The 16,227-nt window shown below is 42.2% G+C and overlaps 2 protein-coding genes across 2 annotated transcripts; one reads left to right on the forward strand and one right to left on the reverse strand.

The window, feature by feature from the left end:
* Positions 1 to 73: 73 nt before the first annotated feature.
* On the reverse strand, positions 74 to 4,626 carry arsk (arylsulfatase family, member K). The gene is made up of 9 exons (XM_040154461.1): positions 4,536 to 4,626; positions 3,670 to 3,812; positions 3,312 to 3,441; positions 3,018 to 3,177; positions 2,387 to 2,669; positions 2,108 to 2,279; positions 940 to 1,164; positions 513 to 728; positions 74 to 420 (listed from the first exon to the last, which is right to left on the reverse strand). Exons 2-9 carry the CDS (start codon positions 3,775 to 3,777, stop codon positions 146 to 148), a joined length of 1,569 nt encoding a protein of 522 aa, XP_040010395.1. The 5' UTR covers positions 3,778 to 3,812; positions 4,536 to 4,626; the 3' UTR covers positions 74 to 145.
* Positions 4,627 to 5,471: 845 nt separating this feature from the next.
* Positions 5,472 to 12,074, forward strand: arrdc3a (arrestin domain containing 3a). The gene is made up of 8 exons (XM_040155564.1): positions 5,472 to 5,983; positions 8,120 to 8,201; positions 8,317 to 8,464; positions 8,913 to 9,015; positions 9,217 to 9,473; positions 10,062 to 10,218; positions 10,314 to 10,456; positions 10,579 to 12,074. The coding sequence occupies exons 1-8, from the start codon at positions 5,704 to 5,706 to the stop codon at positions 10,645 to 10,647; spliced, it is 1,239 nt and encodes a 412-aa protein (XP_040011498.1). The 5' UTR covers positions 5,472 to 5,703; the 3' UTR covers positions 10,648 to 12,074.
* Positions 12,075 to 16,227: the final 4,153 nt, after the last annotated feature.

A 16,227-nucleotide genomic window follows, 5' to 3' on the forward strand; every position in this document is an offset into this window, starting at 1 on the left:
AGATGACGACAGGCTTCGAATAAAAAATTACAGGAGACCAGCAAAAAATACACTAATGGAAGGAATTTAATATACTTTAATCAAAGTGCAAGTCCAGCTCATAAAATAACAGACACCTTAAAGTATCATTTTCACTGTAAAAATATCACAAAGAGCCATAAAGCCACCTGTCAACAGCTTTCTCATTGGCTAACACATCTTTTTGCCAATCTACATGCCACCTGAGATTTCCAATGACCTGGCTGTAGTTGCTTCCCAGACTATCGCGCCAGGCGCCAAATGCTTCTTTATTATAGAGATGGACAGTTGTAGAGACTTTTGGATAGTCTACAATGCTGCGCAATAGCTTGTCCAGATGCACCTGTACATCTGGGAATTTGAGAACCACATTGTAAAGTTCTTCCTTGTCCAGTATAAGATCTGCAGAAAAGAAACAAGGAAGAGTTTTATGGTGGCTTTTGAGGAACATATGAAGAGTGATTGAAGTTTAGTTTCTGAAGCTAGGAACTCACCAAAAAGCTGGGGAGGGACACTCTGGCCATCTCCATAGGTGATGTATTTCCACCTGCCACTTCTTAGCATGTATGTAGAGGCATTGACATTACAACCATGATATTCACTCAGTACCCAGTCTGGATGTTGCTTCTTGGAGAAGGCACTGGACTTGGATATCAGAGGAAGGAGGGAGTAGCCACTTAGATTACCTACTGCTGAAATACCAGCAATGTCTGCAAAACACATAAGTGTGTTACGTCAAGTTAAAATATCAAAATTGAATTCTAATAGGTGCTTTCACTCTGTTGCTTTTATGGACAGTTGGCAGATAGTTCAAATCCCTTCTTGTCTTGACAACGATAAGAGTTATTTTGACCTGACATTTTAATGATTTCTTATCCTTAATAGGCATTTTAATCCTGTTTTTTCAGTTTACTTCCTTACCCAGCACAGTGGGATAGAGATCAACCAAAGACACAACCTGGTTGACCTGTAGGCCAGACATCAGCCCAGGCCCCATGATCAGCAAGGGAACATGGGAACTGCCCTCAAACATTGACATCTTGTAGAACTGCCGGTGCTCCATGGCTAGCTCTCCGTGGTCAGCCGTAAAGATCACGACAGTGTTGTTTAGCAGCCCAGTTTCCCTCAGAGCTGAAATCACCTGGCCTGGTAAGACAGAGGGTGTGGGAAACACAGAGTATGCACTGAGCTTGTGTTGGATTTTGTACTTAATTCAGTTGAAATACATTATTCGAACTGTAGCAACAGGATAAAATGATGGTAAACAGGATCTCGCTGCTGACTAAACTCTAGAGATATACTCTAGAGTAGAAATATTGTATAGGATTTAATATGCCCTTTGATATTTTAAAATGTTGAGTAACTTTGAGACAGAAATGAATGAAGAAAAAGCTATTGTAATGAATATGGGTGATAAAGAGCATTTAAGAGAACAGAGAAGAGTGCTGCTTTTTTAAACAAAAGGCTGGTCACTGTCATTAGGACACAGAGAAAAAAGCTCTTACTTAAATGTCATTCATATCATTGTGCCTATAAAAAGCATTTACTATTTTTTAAACTTGATTTATTCAGGGAAGTTTCACTGAGAGTGATTAAAGTCGAAGTCTCCACATTTTTCTAACAGGCTGCGCTGAATGAACAGTAACACCGCTTAAGAAATTCATTGCAATTTGCACTGTAAATTTGATCTATTAGTATCACTGATACACCAAAAATCTAGCTACCTGCTGTTGCCTGCTATGCTACACCTTGTTATATAGCCAGAGTGGTCCATGGCTGTGTTGCAAACATTGTCACAGAAAGTCCCTCTGTAAGACAACTTTATTTTAGTATTTGTATTTTTGTCCATGTTGGGGTGGTGACTCATGCTTTTTTCTACAGTACATGATTAGATCTGCAAACCCAAACAAAAAAACTGCTCCTTGCAAGATTTGTCTGTTTAATTAGTTATCCTGGCAACAGAGTTTATTTTGAACTGAAGCCATCTTTGTAATTCCAAAAGACCAGGGTTAAATTCAAAGTTGGCTGTCTAATCCACAAATCATTCTAGGTGAGACTGGCCTCTGGTGAATTACTGCTGTCAACTAACCCAGCATGGCATCTGCTTCAGCACACATGGCATAATAGAAGGCCCGAATGCTTTTGACTTCGTCCTCAGTGAAAACATCACTGCAGTTTTTGGTGAAGGTAGAGTAGTAATCAACAGGGTGCATGGCAGACATGGGCAGCCATTTCGGAACAGAGATGAGATCAGAAGACACCTGTGTGTGCAAAATAAGCAATTAGGATTTCACAGTGATTTCTAATCACTAATTAATAATGCAACAACCGAGAAAGCGATCAAAAATCACAGAGAGAAAAAGCATACCTTTGTCAGCCAGTATGGTGAGGTAAGGAAGGTGGATCCTCCTGCAGTAGGCCCCAGGGATTCAGTTTTGTAGGGGTGAGGTAAATTGAGTCCAAGATAAAGAGCAAAGGGCTGGTGTGAGGATGCAGCTGTTTGGTGGATCCACTGTGTAGCCTTGTCTGTATTTTTCCAGTCTTTTCTCATGATCCTGGCTGTTGACATGTTCCCAACAAGTTGCGGAACTGGCCGGCCCTCTTGGCGCAGGAGGAATTGAACATCTCGTGTCCAAGCCTCAACTCGATTACTGCAGTAGTTGCGCAAACACACAAAAATACCAACAAGATGCAAGCAGCTACACAAAAAAGGCAAGTGGAAAGAAATATGTGAGGACAAAAATCCCAAGGATGATTCACACTGTTCTGGAAAATAGCTGCCCACTTAAACAGTCTGTTATTGCTTATTACTCATAGAGAAGGTCGCTCACAGCTTTTTTGTTTACATGGGTGTGTATTTGTTATACTGATCTTAGTTTGGTGAATAGGAATAACAAAAAGTTAGTGAGGTTGTTTTCTTACCTGAAACCACACTTATCAGGGATATGGCTCTACTTTAAAGACACCTCATGTCCACATCCCTGACAGTGTCTGCCTACCTGACAGAGTGACTCCCTGAGGTATAGTCCAACTTGCCCATCATCATGGTAAGATATCCATTCTCCTCCAGAAAATCCATCCATGTGGTTGTATTTGCATATAGGCACTTGAAATTGTTCCATGACTGAGTGAGGTGGACAAACTGACCACTCCACATTGCTGAGAAAAAAGATTAAACACTTGAAAAACATTTATTATTCCAACTTTATGACCATTTTAATCACCACAATATTAATTTAACTGCATTTTAAAGGGAACTCCCAAATGCGTTTTGGGGGCTAACTGTCACTTACCTGCCCTTGAAGGGCAGCAGATGGGAGAATTGGTGTAGGCATTGAGGAAGGTAGAGCCCAGCTCCCTGAGGTAGTTTATATACGGCAGCTGCACAACTTTGCTTCCAGGATCAAAGGTCAATCGCCCATCCTCAAGAAACAAGGAAACTGACATTTAGACAACAAGCCAATAAGACGGATAGTCAAGCAAAGATTAAATGTAAAAATATAAAGCATCTCTGTATGGTGTTTAATCTTGAGCTGTAGCCCTGTTCTCTCATACTGCTGTAGCCTTATAAATACAAAAAAAACACTGTTGTCAGTGTGGCAGTTGTTATACAGTAATAAAGCACTGAAATGTAACTTAATTCATACTTACAAATGCATCACTCATCACCATCACAATGTTTGGTCTGGTTCCGTTTTGGCAAAAACTTTGACCGTAATTTTGATACAGGAAAATCAAAGCCAGTACCAATTTATTCATGACAACGTTTCACCTCCTACAACTCAGGTGATTTGCTGCTACAAAAGAAGAGATTTGACATTAAAAAAAACGTTCCTCTCACTCTCGAGTAAGGAACTTGATATAAACATCCCGGTTACGCTTTCAAAATAAGAGTTGTTGTTTTTTTTGTTTAATTGAAAACGAGGCTATCCAGCGATATTAATAATAATTATTGAATATATTATTTGGGAGGAAAACAGACTTAATTCATAAACAAAAATATTTAACACCCATCACCACTGCCACCAATCATCCCAAACAATAATCAGAAGGGGATACATAAATCAAGCCGTTCCTTATTTAACGTGTAATGACAACGTGAAAACTCTAAAGGGCAGCATTTATCTTTGAAAAACAAAAACAAAACACACGCCTCGCAAATGTGTTGAGTTCGCACCGTTATGACCACAGCTGTATGCTATTATAATGCGCTGCCTAGTAGTAGTATCACAAGGATGTATGTCTATGTGTGTGACAAACCAAATGTTTAGTTAGTGAGTGAATGTTAAAATCAAACAGGACCACGTCCCTCTGCGGCTGATGCGTGTTTTAATGATAGGAGGTATCGTGAAATATGGTTCGTAATGCTGTGGTTTTGACTTGTTTTAATGGGTTTTCATCATTTTCTATCCAATTTTGATCATATATAATTCACTGGCGCTGATGTTTGCTGCGGATCTTGCAACCGCAGACCTACAGACACAGATATTATACGCTTGTCTCCTGTAAATACCTACCGGAGGCAAATGCTATCACCAGATGGCATTGCACCATGTAATTAATCCCACCGAATTAGAATTGATGGGGATTTTATTGGTGATCATCAATTGTTCGTTGACAGCAATGCCGCTCAACAGGTGATACTTGCAGCCCATCTCGGAAGCCCCGAATGGCCACCAGGTGGCGAGTTGAGCCTCAGAGTTGTTTATCTGTAAAACTGAGTTCAACACAATGAGAAATCCCAACCCCCTCCATATGTGCCTGGATCATTTTTAATCTTAATCCAGAAAACAGCATACGTGATAGATATAGGGAGCTTTTTTTTTTTCTGAACGTCTGCTCAGCCTCTACTCCCTTAAATGATAAACCTGCATATTGTCCAGCAATTCTGCGAGGCCTGTGTTGCAGCCGTCATGTAAGACGCAGCCTTGTTGTTTTCCGTTGATTGCCCTGGGATGTATAGGTTGCAGTGAGCCTGGATACATGGGAGAGCATAGGTGTGCATCATATCACGGACGAATGTGCAGACCTAGGCGTAAGGCTGGAGGGTGTATGGAGAGATCCTGTGGCGATGCACTATTTATGAATGCTATATCCCAACGAGTGGGAAGGTGTATTTCCATTTGTTTCTAGTGCACTCGGCGAACACGTTCCTCACATCAATCGCTGAATTAGTGCGGAAATAAACTGGGACGATGCACTCGTGTATTTTCGATATAACAGATGACCTGTAGAGTCACCTAAGAAACCACTTTGGTGAACATGTCTTTGTGCAGTCTTTCAGCTGTTTGACCAAACTTGTCATCTGGCTGCGTGCCACACTTGTCTGCGTTGTTCCAGAAGGCGGAAGGAGGGGGCAGTGATGCCCTGCGCATGCGCTCAAGGTTGTTTTTCACACAGCCTGCCGCTTAAAGTGAGCTGAGCTACGGGGGTTTCCTTGTCTTTGACTGGAGACCAACAAGCAGAGAGGCGGACGATAACAGCATCCATTGCTGTTATTCAGCCTTCACACATCTCAATGAACTGCTCGCAAAGAACTCACTGATCGTGCCTACTGCTTTTTGCAGGGCAGAGATACCGATCAGTGTCTAAAAACTGCATCCCCTTTTCTTATGAGATTATTTTTCATAGACTTTTTTTTTTTTTTTTTAACTTCAAGGTCTCTGTAGCCTATCTCTTTCCACCATGGTGCTAGGAAAGGTAAAGAGCTTCACAGTAAGCTACGACTGTCTCAATGACAGCAATGTTCCCGTGTTCTCCAGCGGGGACTGCGTCTCAGGGAGGGTGATCATCGAAGTCACGGGAGACATCCGTGTGAAATCTCTCAAAATCCACGCAAAAGGATTTGCAAAAGTTCGTTGGACCGAATCGAGAAATGCTGGATCCAACACTGCCTACACGCAAAACTACACAGAAGAAGTGGAATACCTAAATCACAAAGATATCTTAATCGGACACGAGAGAGGTAAGAGTGTGTGGTCTTTATTTTTCTAAGCAGAAGTTTTGTAGAAACTGACTGTGAGATGCTCTTTGTGCTGGTTGGGGATCAGGGTCACCGGAGGATGCTGTTGTCTCGAATGCCAGACACGGTGATGGGAACATAAAAGGGACACAATTAAGAGTTGGAGAACTTTAACGTTGTAGCCTCCTGTGGTGGCGTCGGTATTAACGTGCTTTGTGACACTGGCTGGATATACAACCTCGTCGTCACATGTGTGTGTGTGTGTGTGTGTGTGTGTGTGTCAAGGTGTCAGAATGAATGACAGCAGATCGGGCGACCGTATTTTTTCACAGTATTTCAAGCGACAAACGAGAATTACGGTCGTTTTCAAGACACGGGGCGATGGCGTAATAACTTGCAGGGACGGATCCGCGGCTTCGTCCGGAATGTCGGGCGCAGAAACGCATCATATTGTGCGTTTCTTTGTAGCTTTTCTGAAGTTTCCACCCATTGTTCAAAGCGGTTCAATCCTGTTCAGAAAACTGGACCGGGAGAGGGCGGGGGCAGAGTGCTGGCCCCGCCCTCGCCCGCGTGTCATTGGCGGAGGTGCTCATGTGTGGCCAATGACATCACTCTCTTGCGGAGAGTGACAGAAAATCCTGCAACTTTTTTATTGAGACAGCACCTGCAAAATGGTCTGAGTCGAAAGATGTACCTGCAGTTTGATTTTAAAATGTATTAAAAGCTCCGGCAGATCGGTTTCCGTTCTCCTTCCATTGACTATATCCTTTCGCCGCACACATACATGCTTTTGCTGGTGTATAATCTAAGGTTACATTGGGCTTAACTGTAAGCAGCTTTTGTGCTTGAGACACGTCCTTGCAAAAACAAATTGTGTCATTTCAGCGACAGGATATTTGATGGTTTTGACAGTAAAACGCGCCGCTTGTAAGCGTCTATATTTGCACGTGTATCCCCTCAATGGTTTGGGTGTAGTTGAGCGTGTTTTCGCCCATCTGTAACATATTTACTCTTATCAATGAATGGGCAATTGGTTTCTGGTCCGCTCTGCGGTCGCCTACAATATGTGTAGGCAGGTGAATAGGTTTGGTCGGGCGAGCTGTCATTTTCCTCAACTCTCAGGCTTTCTGTCATTTTAAAGCAAAGTGTTGGTGGGGGGGTGGGGGCGCAGTAGTTTACCGTCATTATGGGCTGAGGTTTATATTGAGGAGATACGTTACAGTAAACACGCGTTGCGCTCAGTCGTTCACCGAAACGGATACTTCGACGTAAGATTCATTTCACCACAAGCTCTTTTTATGAAACGTCTCCTGCGAGGTTCAAGTGGATGAAACGGTAGAAAACCGCAGCCGCTGGTGGTCGGAGCAGGATGGTAGTAGCGACTGCGGTGTCGCACAGTGAATGCGTAATGAGAGCAGAGCGGCTGCGGGAAGCTGCTCGCACCGGTTTAGGCCGGTCTCCTCCTGCTGGAGTCTGCCGTGTGACTGACAGCTCCGCACTTGTTTACCACACGGCTGCTGCGAGGGGGAGGGAGTGCTGAGCTGGCAGAAGCACACCCGGCCTGTCGAGCCTGCTCTTCCAAATGCTCTCATGATGTTAGAAATGAAATCATATTTTTATTCCTTTCAAAACATTTTACGAGCAGCTTCACGTTGCAGAGGTGCCACCCGCCTCCTCCCCGTAAAACTGGAGAGCATCATGTTTTATTTTTTTTTTTGTTTTTGTTTTTGTTTATCAATTCAGAGTAAACGAATTGGTCCTTATTGGTGAGACAGATTTTACAGTCTTGAGGATAATATTGTTTCCTCATATCCCCTAGTTTTCTCTATCCTGGCCTATAGATTCCCTATAATATATGGCATAAGGGGCTTTCTGGGATGCAGTTCTTTGTTCTTACAAAAGCACAATCTTGCACCCTCAGTTTCTGGCCAACTTCTTTGTTGTGCTCTAAATATTGGTCTGCTCCTCATCTCTCAATACATTAATTTTTCACAGACAGACATACAATAGTAAAATCCGTTTATTCTCTTTTGTCTCCCCCACCCTGTGTTTTTGGTATGACTTTCAGATGCCTTCGTAGAGCATTTTACCCAGGTACGGTATACACGTGTTTGGAATATTGTCCTCCTTGTTTTTCAGACGATGACAACTCTGAGGAAGGACTCACCACTATCCATTCAGGAAGACATGAGTATGCATTCAGCCTCGAGCTTCCACAGACGTAAGTGTCGCAATATTACACTTGATTCAGAGATTATATATCAATACCATCATCCTTCATCTGTACAAAACATAACTCTTTACTCTTATTTTTCCTCCTTTCTTCTTTCCTGTAGACCTCTGGCTACCTCTTTTGAAGGGAAGCATGGCAGTGTGCGCTATTGGGTGAAGGCAGAACTTCACAGGCCATGGCTCCTGCCCATGAAGACCAAGAAGGAATTTACAGTCTTTGAGCACATCGACATCAACACTCCATTATTGCTGGTAAGCCCTTTTGACGCAGCCTGTAGTCTTGAATAGGCCTTTCAGCTGGCGGAGGCATTGTACAAAGAGAATACCACTTTAGTATGACTCACTCTAGACATCATTTTCCTAATTATGGGGAAACTTTGGAAAGAATTTGCCATTTTAATCTCTTGCATCCAGTTTCCATGTGTGTTTTGCCTGGCCCTGTTTTCAGTTTCGACTGTACACCCTGAATTGTGGAAAGAGAAATCTCAAATGAGTCTTGAAGTGGAAAAGTTATCTAGTTTTAACAGATTAATCAATGGATAGAAAGGACAGAGTGGCCCATACATGATTCTCTTAGACCTTATTATTCTATGATGTTGGTGAGCAAAACAAAAGAAAATTCTACATAATATATCACTATCAAAAAACTAATTTGTGTGTGTGTGTTTTGTGTGGTTTTTCTGTCTTGTCGCTCCTTCAGTCACCACAGGCCGGCACAAAAGACAAGACGCTTTGCTGTTGGTTCTGCACCTCAGGTCCAATTTCCCTAAGTGCCAAAATTGAAAGGAAGGGATACACCCCAGGTAAGAATAAGTCAATGATTAATAATGCAACCGATAACCTTGTTAGTCTTCTGTTTTACAAGATAAGTTAATGAAAGAAACACACTCTGCAGATTATTGCATTGATTAGTAAGTACACACTGGATAAAAAGCTGATTGCTGCTGATTGAAAACACAGAGGAACATCACTCAACCTCTCCTCCACCCTCTATAACTCTTTAGGAGAGTCAATCCAGATCTTTGCCGAGATTGAGAACTGCTCATCCCGCATGGTGGTGCCAAAGGCAGCCATCTACCAGACCCAGACCTTCTATGCCAAAGGGAAGATGAAGGAGGTCAAGCAGCTGGTGGCCAACCTGCGGGGAGAGTCTTTGTCCTCGGGCAAAACTGAGACCTGGAGCGGCAAGATGCTGAAGATCCCACCTGTCTCGCCCTCCATCCTGGACTGCAGCATCATCAGAGTGGAGTACTCGCTCATGGTGAGTACAGCCTTACTGCTGCTTTCATGTTCCTCTGAACATTTAGCATAACCACCATCTGTTCTGGTTGCCACCTTGCCTTTGTCCAGAGATCACTGGCATAGAGACATAACCGTGTCTGTCTTCAGTAGTTTCCTTTGTTATCACCATTACTCTGTGCCATTATCAGTACAGAATCAATATTTCCTAGTAAGCCAGTATCTCTTCTGCTAAATAACCTGGCTGAGTCAGCTAGCACTGCCGGTGTTATCTCTACGTGCGGCTAAGAGCATTAGCCCAGAATATCTGTGGTAACACCTGCCTGGAGGACGCTTACAACCTCTTTACCATGTGAACAGACAGGCACCAGGCAAGGGCTCTACCTTGCATAAGCAACTGACCTCAAGACATTGACCCACATATTGTTGAACTACTGCACAACCCATATAGCCCTGGCTAGTGTGGTTTTATCTTACAGATTGTTACAAAACTGTGTGTTTTTCATGCTGAATGCTCAGCCCCAAAGCCCTAGCACTGCAGCACATTTATTAAACCTTAGAATGACTTACATATTCTAACCTGCTCTGGTGTACTCATATCTGTGCTCAGGTTTACGTGGACATACCCGGGGCAATTAACCTGTCCCTGAACCTGCCCCTGGTCATCGGAACCATCCCTCTCCACCCCTTCGGTTCCCGTACATCCAGCGTCAGCAGCCAGTGCAGCATGAGCTGGCTGGGCATGGGTCTGCCTGAGAGACCTGAAGGTAGGTTAGATCTCATGGTCATGAATCAAATTTGAATTTCTAATTTAAATATAATTCCCAAGAATGCTGACTCATGGCTTGCTCTTCCGCTGCAGCTCCTCCAAGCTATGCAGAAATTGTGACAGAAGAGCAGAGGCAGAGCAGTATGGATGTCCCAGCAGCCCGCGAGGAGCTGGATGGACCTCTCTTTGCCTATATTCATGAGTTCCGCTTCCAGCCTCCTCCTCTGTACTCTGAGGTAAACACCAAATACCATAGAGCAGAGCATTTTCCCATTTATCTTTCTATTACAGACTAAATTGACTCAGCTATTTGTTTCCATAAATAGAGCATCTTCTTCTGTTCCCTTCTCCACTCCAGATTGATCCAAACCCAGATCACGCCAGGCGTACAGAGGAGCGCAGGCTCGACGCCTGTCCGTCACGCTGAAGGGTGTTCCTGAAATTCCCCCGACCAACTCGAGGAACTCGCAGGAACCCGTTTGCAAGGCTCAGCTTTGTTTATTTTTCTCAAACAACAACGTTCACGCTACGCTGTTGACATCAAGAGAAAAACAAAGTGTCCAACCAACCAACAAAGTCTTGGACAAATACCCACAGTTGGGTTGGGTTGGACAAATCTGTTCCTGCCTTCCCTCAGTGAGAGAAACAGGAGTCGCAAGTTTGGGGTATCACTTCCTTCCTGTATCAGTCTGCTGAGGGTGGGATATGTACAGATGAACACATATTCAGTCTGTATGAGAATAAAAAAACCCACTAGTAGCGAGAGCCCTGGTGATGGTATTGACGATGAAAAAGAAGAATCACCAAGGCTCAGCCTGCCAAGTTTCTCTTTCACCCTTGATTCTTCTGCACTCATGGCACATATGGACATGGCTCCTCACACAAAGGGCAGGACTAATCATGTCCAGACTTCAGCAGAATCACCTACGGAAAAGGGTCTGAAGAGAGAAAAAAAAAAACCAACAACAAAGTTCTAACCACCATAGTCTGTATGAAAAGTTTTCAGCGGCAGCAGTCATCAACAGAGCAAAGACTAGGTCCTCCTGCCTGATTTGGGATTCTGTTTTGCACATTTTATTCTTTACTTGAGTTGTGTGGCTCCATTTTTAATGATGAGAATTGGAAAAAAAAAAATCACTAATAGTTTGGTTTCACCCTTGTTATGCGCCAGACTAAAAATACGAGACTGCAGGCTTAACGTTTAAGACTTTCTGCTGCATAACTTTGAGCAACGCTGAGAACAGGATTTGATTTTTAAAAAAAAAAAAAAAAAAAAAGACTGAAAAGGTCAAGAACAATGCACTGAATATGTTTTAAGCTGTTTAAGAATTTTCTTTCTCTCCTTATGACATTTCCTCAGTGACTTATAACAACTAGACTGGACTTTTACAACAGCTGCAGCACACTATCTCCATCTGGAAGCTCTTTAAGTTGTTGCCTCCTCAGCTTGGATCCAATTGTGGCTTCACCTCCTTTTAGTTTAGTTCTGTTAGTCTTTTTTTGTATTTAACTCCAATCATAGAATAGCTTTTAGCCTTTTTTGTGTTGCGGTTGCTCTGGATTTGGACTAGGAGGGTTGCAGACCTGCATTTGCCACTCAAATTGTAGCTGAGATGTGTGTGTGTGTGTGTGTGTGTGTGTGTCTGTGTGTCTGTGTGTCTGTGTCTGTGTGTGTGTGTGTGTGTGTGTGTGTGTGTGACAGCAGGTGGTGCATTGTGGAGGGACTCACCTCACCCTTACTGCCTGCAGCCCCTCTACTCCTAATCTCAGGGCAAGCCAGGCTTGCATAACTGCCCAAAAAGCACTGTCTCAGGTGGTCTTCTCACTTGCCAAACCGTTGGAAAAAAAAAAAAAGAGAAAAATGTTATAGGTTTTCTTTTAAATTGCACTGTTTAAAAAATAATGAAGAGTTCTGTTTTGAAACTACCAAAACAAGAGACTAGACCTGCAGAGAAGCAAGGCAGCTTTCTGAGATGAATCACATTCCCTTTTTGTCCTGCTGCACTCGCCCAGTTCATCCAACCAACAGTTAGATTTTACCAGACCAGTGAAGCCAGAATGCTAGCTATAAAAAAAATTTTAAAAATAAAAAAATAAAAAAAAAATAGAGGAATGACCCTGCTTCTACATTAAAGAAGCAAACCCAGCTCAGATGAATAGCTGGGGACGTTGCTAAACTTCTGTTCAGACTGGTCAGAACAAGTAGTAGTAGGTTGACTTGAGTAATACATTGGTTTTCTAACTCATTCAACACAAAAGACCAGTTGCAACAGAGGTTTGACATAGTCAAAAAAGAAACGCAGCACTTTTTTGATAAGAAAACAAAAAAAAAGCATTCAATGGTGAAGGTCTGGAGAAAAACCATTGGAACTAACCATGTTATACTAGAGGATTTTCCATTAAAGCAGTGTTGTGTAGGACGTAAATGCATTATTTAATCTTTTTAAGATTAATACTTTTTTTTTTTTTTTTTTTTTTTAAGTTTACATTTTAAACGTAGCTGACACAAGTTTGTACGTGTTATGTGTGTGTGTGTGTGTGTGTGTGTGTGTGTGTGTGTGTGTGTGTGTGTGCACGCTCTTTTCGAGATCCAGCTGGCAACTAAATATACAGCTTCTGAAAGTAATCGACAAACTGCAGATAATTAAAGTGATCTTATCTTAGTGGCCTTGACACAGAAAAGACCTGATCATGATTCTTCATCTTTCAGTGTCTACGTTAACTCTTGTTCTCCTCTTTTGTTATGTTTGTAAACACCTGTATGTTTTTTAAACCTTTCCGTGTTTATTCAAAAGGACAAAAAGGGAAGAGGGGGAAAAAAAGTCCTTTTAGAAGCAAGTGTTTTGAAAAAATGACATCCTGGACAGGCCTCTCGATTGCGTTGTTTTTCTGAAGCCAACGAGGGTTGACAAATTTTTTTTTTTTTTTTTCTTTTTCTTTTTTTCCATGTATCTTTTTGGGCATTGATATAGTTTGCTTTCTAGTTTAACAAGCAACCTTCCTGAGTTCGTCTCCCTGACCTCTCTGATCCCCCTCAGGCCTGGGGTGGGCAGCTGTTGACCAGCACCCTTCCCCCCTCTGAGAAACATTTAGGTAACATGGGACAACAGACAAACTACTTGTTCCACAGTAAACTCATGTTCTATCCTGTTCTATTTGTTTGCAGTTCTTTGTTTGGATTTTATCTTAGGGAAACTGAATCAAGCTGCACGGTAATGAATAAGCTTACATATTTGTTTCAGGTTCGTCAATTCCATAGTCCATTCGCTTGGGCCTCAGAGTAGTCCAGTGTCAAAACTAAGCTAAAGTCCTGACCTATTAAAGGCAGGAACTGAAATGTTCAGAGATAAAAGAACCTAGGAGACGGGATCTGAAACATTTTAGAAACAAAGTGCAATATTACTCACTGAATTTTCTTCATTCTCCATTTGTATGTTTTTTATCTTTTTTTTTTTTTTTTTTTGTCTGTTAATCATGACGGTGTATAGATATTCTATGAATATACTATGTTCTGAATGATTTAACCTTTTGTCTAGTTCTTCCTTTTGATTTGAATAAACATTTTATTCTAAATTACAATGGACTGTGAGGTGAATCTTTTTGTACAACATTGAACACAATTATACAAGTATTCCATATACACTATACGCGTTTATTTATTAATTTATTAATTTGTACATTTTATTTATATATATATACGAGAGAGAGAGAGAGAGACACATACACCATTCACTTTTGTTTTAATCTAAGCACCATTGTATACCGTTGGTCAATCTTTGACAGAATTACAACAAAACATCCCTTGAGATGACAAGCAAACAGAGTTAAAATGAAGCTGCATATGATTAATCATCATCCACTGCTTTACAGTGACAGAAACCCATTGTATTTGGGTCATGCCAGCTTCAGATTAGAAGCAAACAGGTTGCTGCGCTGCTCTGCTTCAAAAAAAAGTAGTACAACAGTGCCCCTAGAGGTGGTTCAGAAACAGCAAAGGGCCCGCTGGCAGAAATTGGCATGATGATGAAGCCCAAAGGCTGAAACTGGATAAGTCTTACTGTCATTGCAGGCCAGTTCATTGCAAAAAAACACACCTTATGAATATATTTAAAGTTTGTTTTTAGGGTGTGTGTCAGGTTTTCATTTCAGAGATGGAATCCTCTAAACTGAGGCAAACGTGGCACAGAGGACTCAGGATTTATTCCTCTTTTTATTCTGTTCGTGCATGTCTGAACTGGTCTTTACAGACCAGAGTTTGTTTCCGGGGGTTAACTGTGGGGATTCCTCAGGTCAGAACAGGAAAGGCAAAGCCGGAAAAAAAGCTGCACTTTCCTCTTTAAATACCACTAATGTTAATGATGTGACTACTTTAGGTCTGAGTGATTCAGAGTTCCAAGTAATAAACTCAGGATCTCTTCACCTTATATTAAAGGCTTTTTTGGTTCTGATGATGGGGCAAAATGTTAGGGTTCTTGATGGGTTGTTGACCATGTTCCTCACATCTAGTGTGTCTTTTACTGCAGGTTAGCTGTTGAAATCTTACTATTGTTACATACGTGTGATAAACCAGATGTTAATTGTGATTCAGTTGGTTGAAAAATAAATATGTTCAACAATTATTTTGCCTCTGAAGCCTTTGAAAAGAATCATGGTTGACGCTCAGCACCCCTCTCTACGCACCTGGCAGTGAACCTGATATTGGTTGATGGCTACGGGCCTGGTGACTCAGAGCTACAGGTCGAAATACTGTATAGCAAAACACACGATTTACTGCTCCGTGCTGAATGATGCACGCAGGTCAATGATGAAGAAGGTACCAGCATTAGACTTAAATGTGCTAACTGCGTTCTTAACTTCTTGTCGTTTGTATTACTTTGGGCTCTTTTTTGCCATCGGGTTATGTTGTCCATCGTCTTTTTTATTTCTAAAAATATGTCATGAATTTGTCAAGTTATTTTTGTGTTGGCAAGTAGTTATTTTATCGTCATCGTATAAGTCACACTTAACATTTTGAAAAACATTACCAATCCTTGATTAACTTCCATAGGTTGCAGCGTTCTATCTTTAAATATGGCTTGTCTCTTTCTGGTAACAGTTTGTATACACCTGACCTATTTATGATGGTCAACAGTTTGTTTTGTGAGTAGTCAATCAATTTCACTCGTACTGTATCGACTTACCTATTACGTCAGCCTGGTTTCATACTAATTGATTTTGCTGCAAACTACAAGCATGCATGTACAAATGAGCTCAGCAGAATGGATCAAGCCGGATGTGAATGAATGCATTCTACTGCGTGTCTCATAGGTCGAACTGGAACAAAATGCATAGAGCGATCTCCGAAAACATCCTGAAAGTCATTGCTGTTGCATAACAGAAGCTGGAAGTGATTTGATTTCCAAGAGTCCTCTGTGACGCAGGGAACCTGCAGTAACTGTAGTGTATAGAAAAGGGAAAAACTGCTTCTAAACCATTAGCCAAAAGTGACATGTTGAACACAAAGTGACAGCTCATCAACTTAACTGGGAATTTTTGCAAATTATCAGTTTGAGCCAGCATCAGTGATGACTCAGCAGCCCTGCCAGCTTTGACCAAGCACTTCAGTTTGCCTTTGTCCCCCCCACCCCCCCTTGACTTTTGTGGGCCCAGGCCTTTGTGGGTGTCTGACCCCTGCGGATTGAAAAAAAGGAGGAGGGGATTATTGAGGGAGAGCATAGATTGGGGCAGCATGCATGTATGTGTGTGCAGTGAGAGTGTTGATTAGCAAGTGCTGACGCTACACAGGCCTCAGCTGTTTCCTCTCACCAGCTAATCCCACTACCCAGAAGCCCCTGTTATCCAGAGGTTCTCGGCAGCTTGCTGTGACCAGGCACGTTCAGCATGGATGGGGAGGTTTGGACTGAGGCCCCTGTACGCCTGCTTGCCAGTGCCACATCATCACTGTGACATAATAGAAATACACACACGCACACACTCAGCTCTGCGCTGAGGCACGGAGCACAGCATC

Source organism: Xiphias gladius, chromosome 19, assembly GCF_016859285.1.
Source record: "Xiphias gladius isolate SHS-SW01 ecotype Sanya breed wild chromosome 19, ASM1685928v1, whole genome shotgun sequence".
NCBI lineage: Eukaryota > Metazoa > Chordata > Actinopteri > Istiophoriformes > Xiphiidae > Xiphias > Xiphias gladius.

Coding starts and splice junctions, on each gene's coding strand:
- arrdc3a (XM_040155564.1), top strand. CDS start 5,704: ATGGTGCTAGGAAAGGTAAAGAGCTTCACAGTAAGCTACGACTGTCTC. Junction 5,984..8,119: donor CTTAATCGGACACGAGAGAG/GTAAGAGTGTGT, acceptor CTTGTTTTTCAG/ACGATGACAACTCTGAGGAA. Junction 9,016..9,216: donor AAGGAAGGGATACACCCCAG/GTAAGAATAAGT, acceptor ATAACTCTTTAG/GAGAGTCAATCCAGATCTTT.
- arsk (XM_040154461.1), bottom strand. CDS start 3,777: ATGAATAAATTGGTACTGGCTTTGATTTTCCTGTATCAAAATTACGGT. Junction 3,442..3,669: donor TGGTGATGAGTGATGCATTT/GTAAGTATGAAT, acceptor TTGTTTCTTGAG/GATGGGCGATTGACCTTTGA. Junction 2,280..2,386: donor CACCATACTGGCTGACAAAG/GTATGCTTTTTC, acceptor TTGCACACACAG/GTGTCTTCTGATCTCATCTC.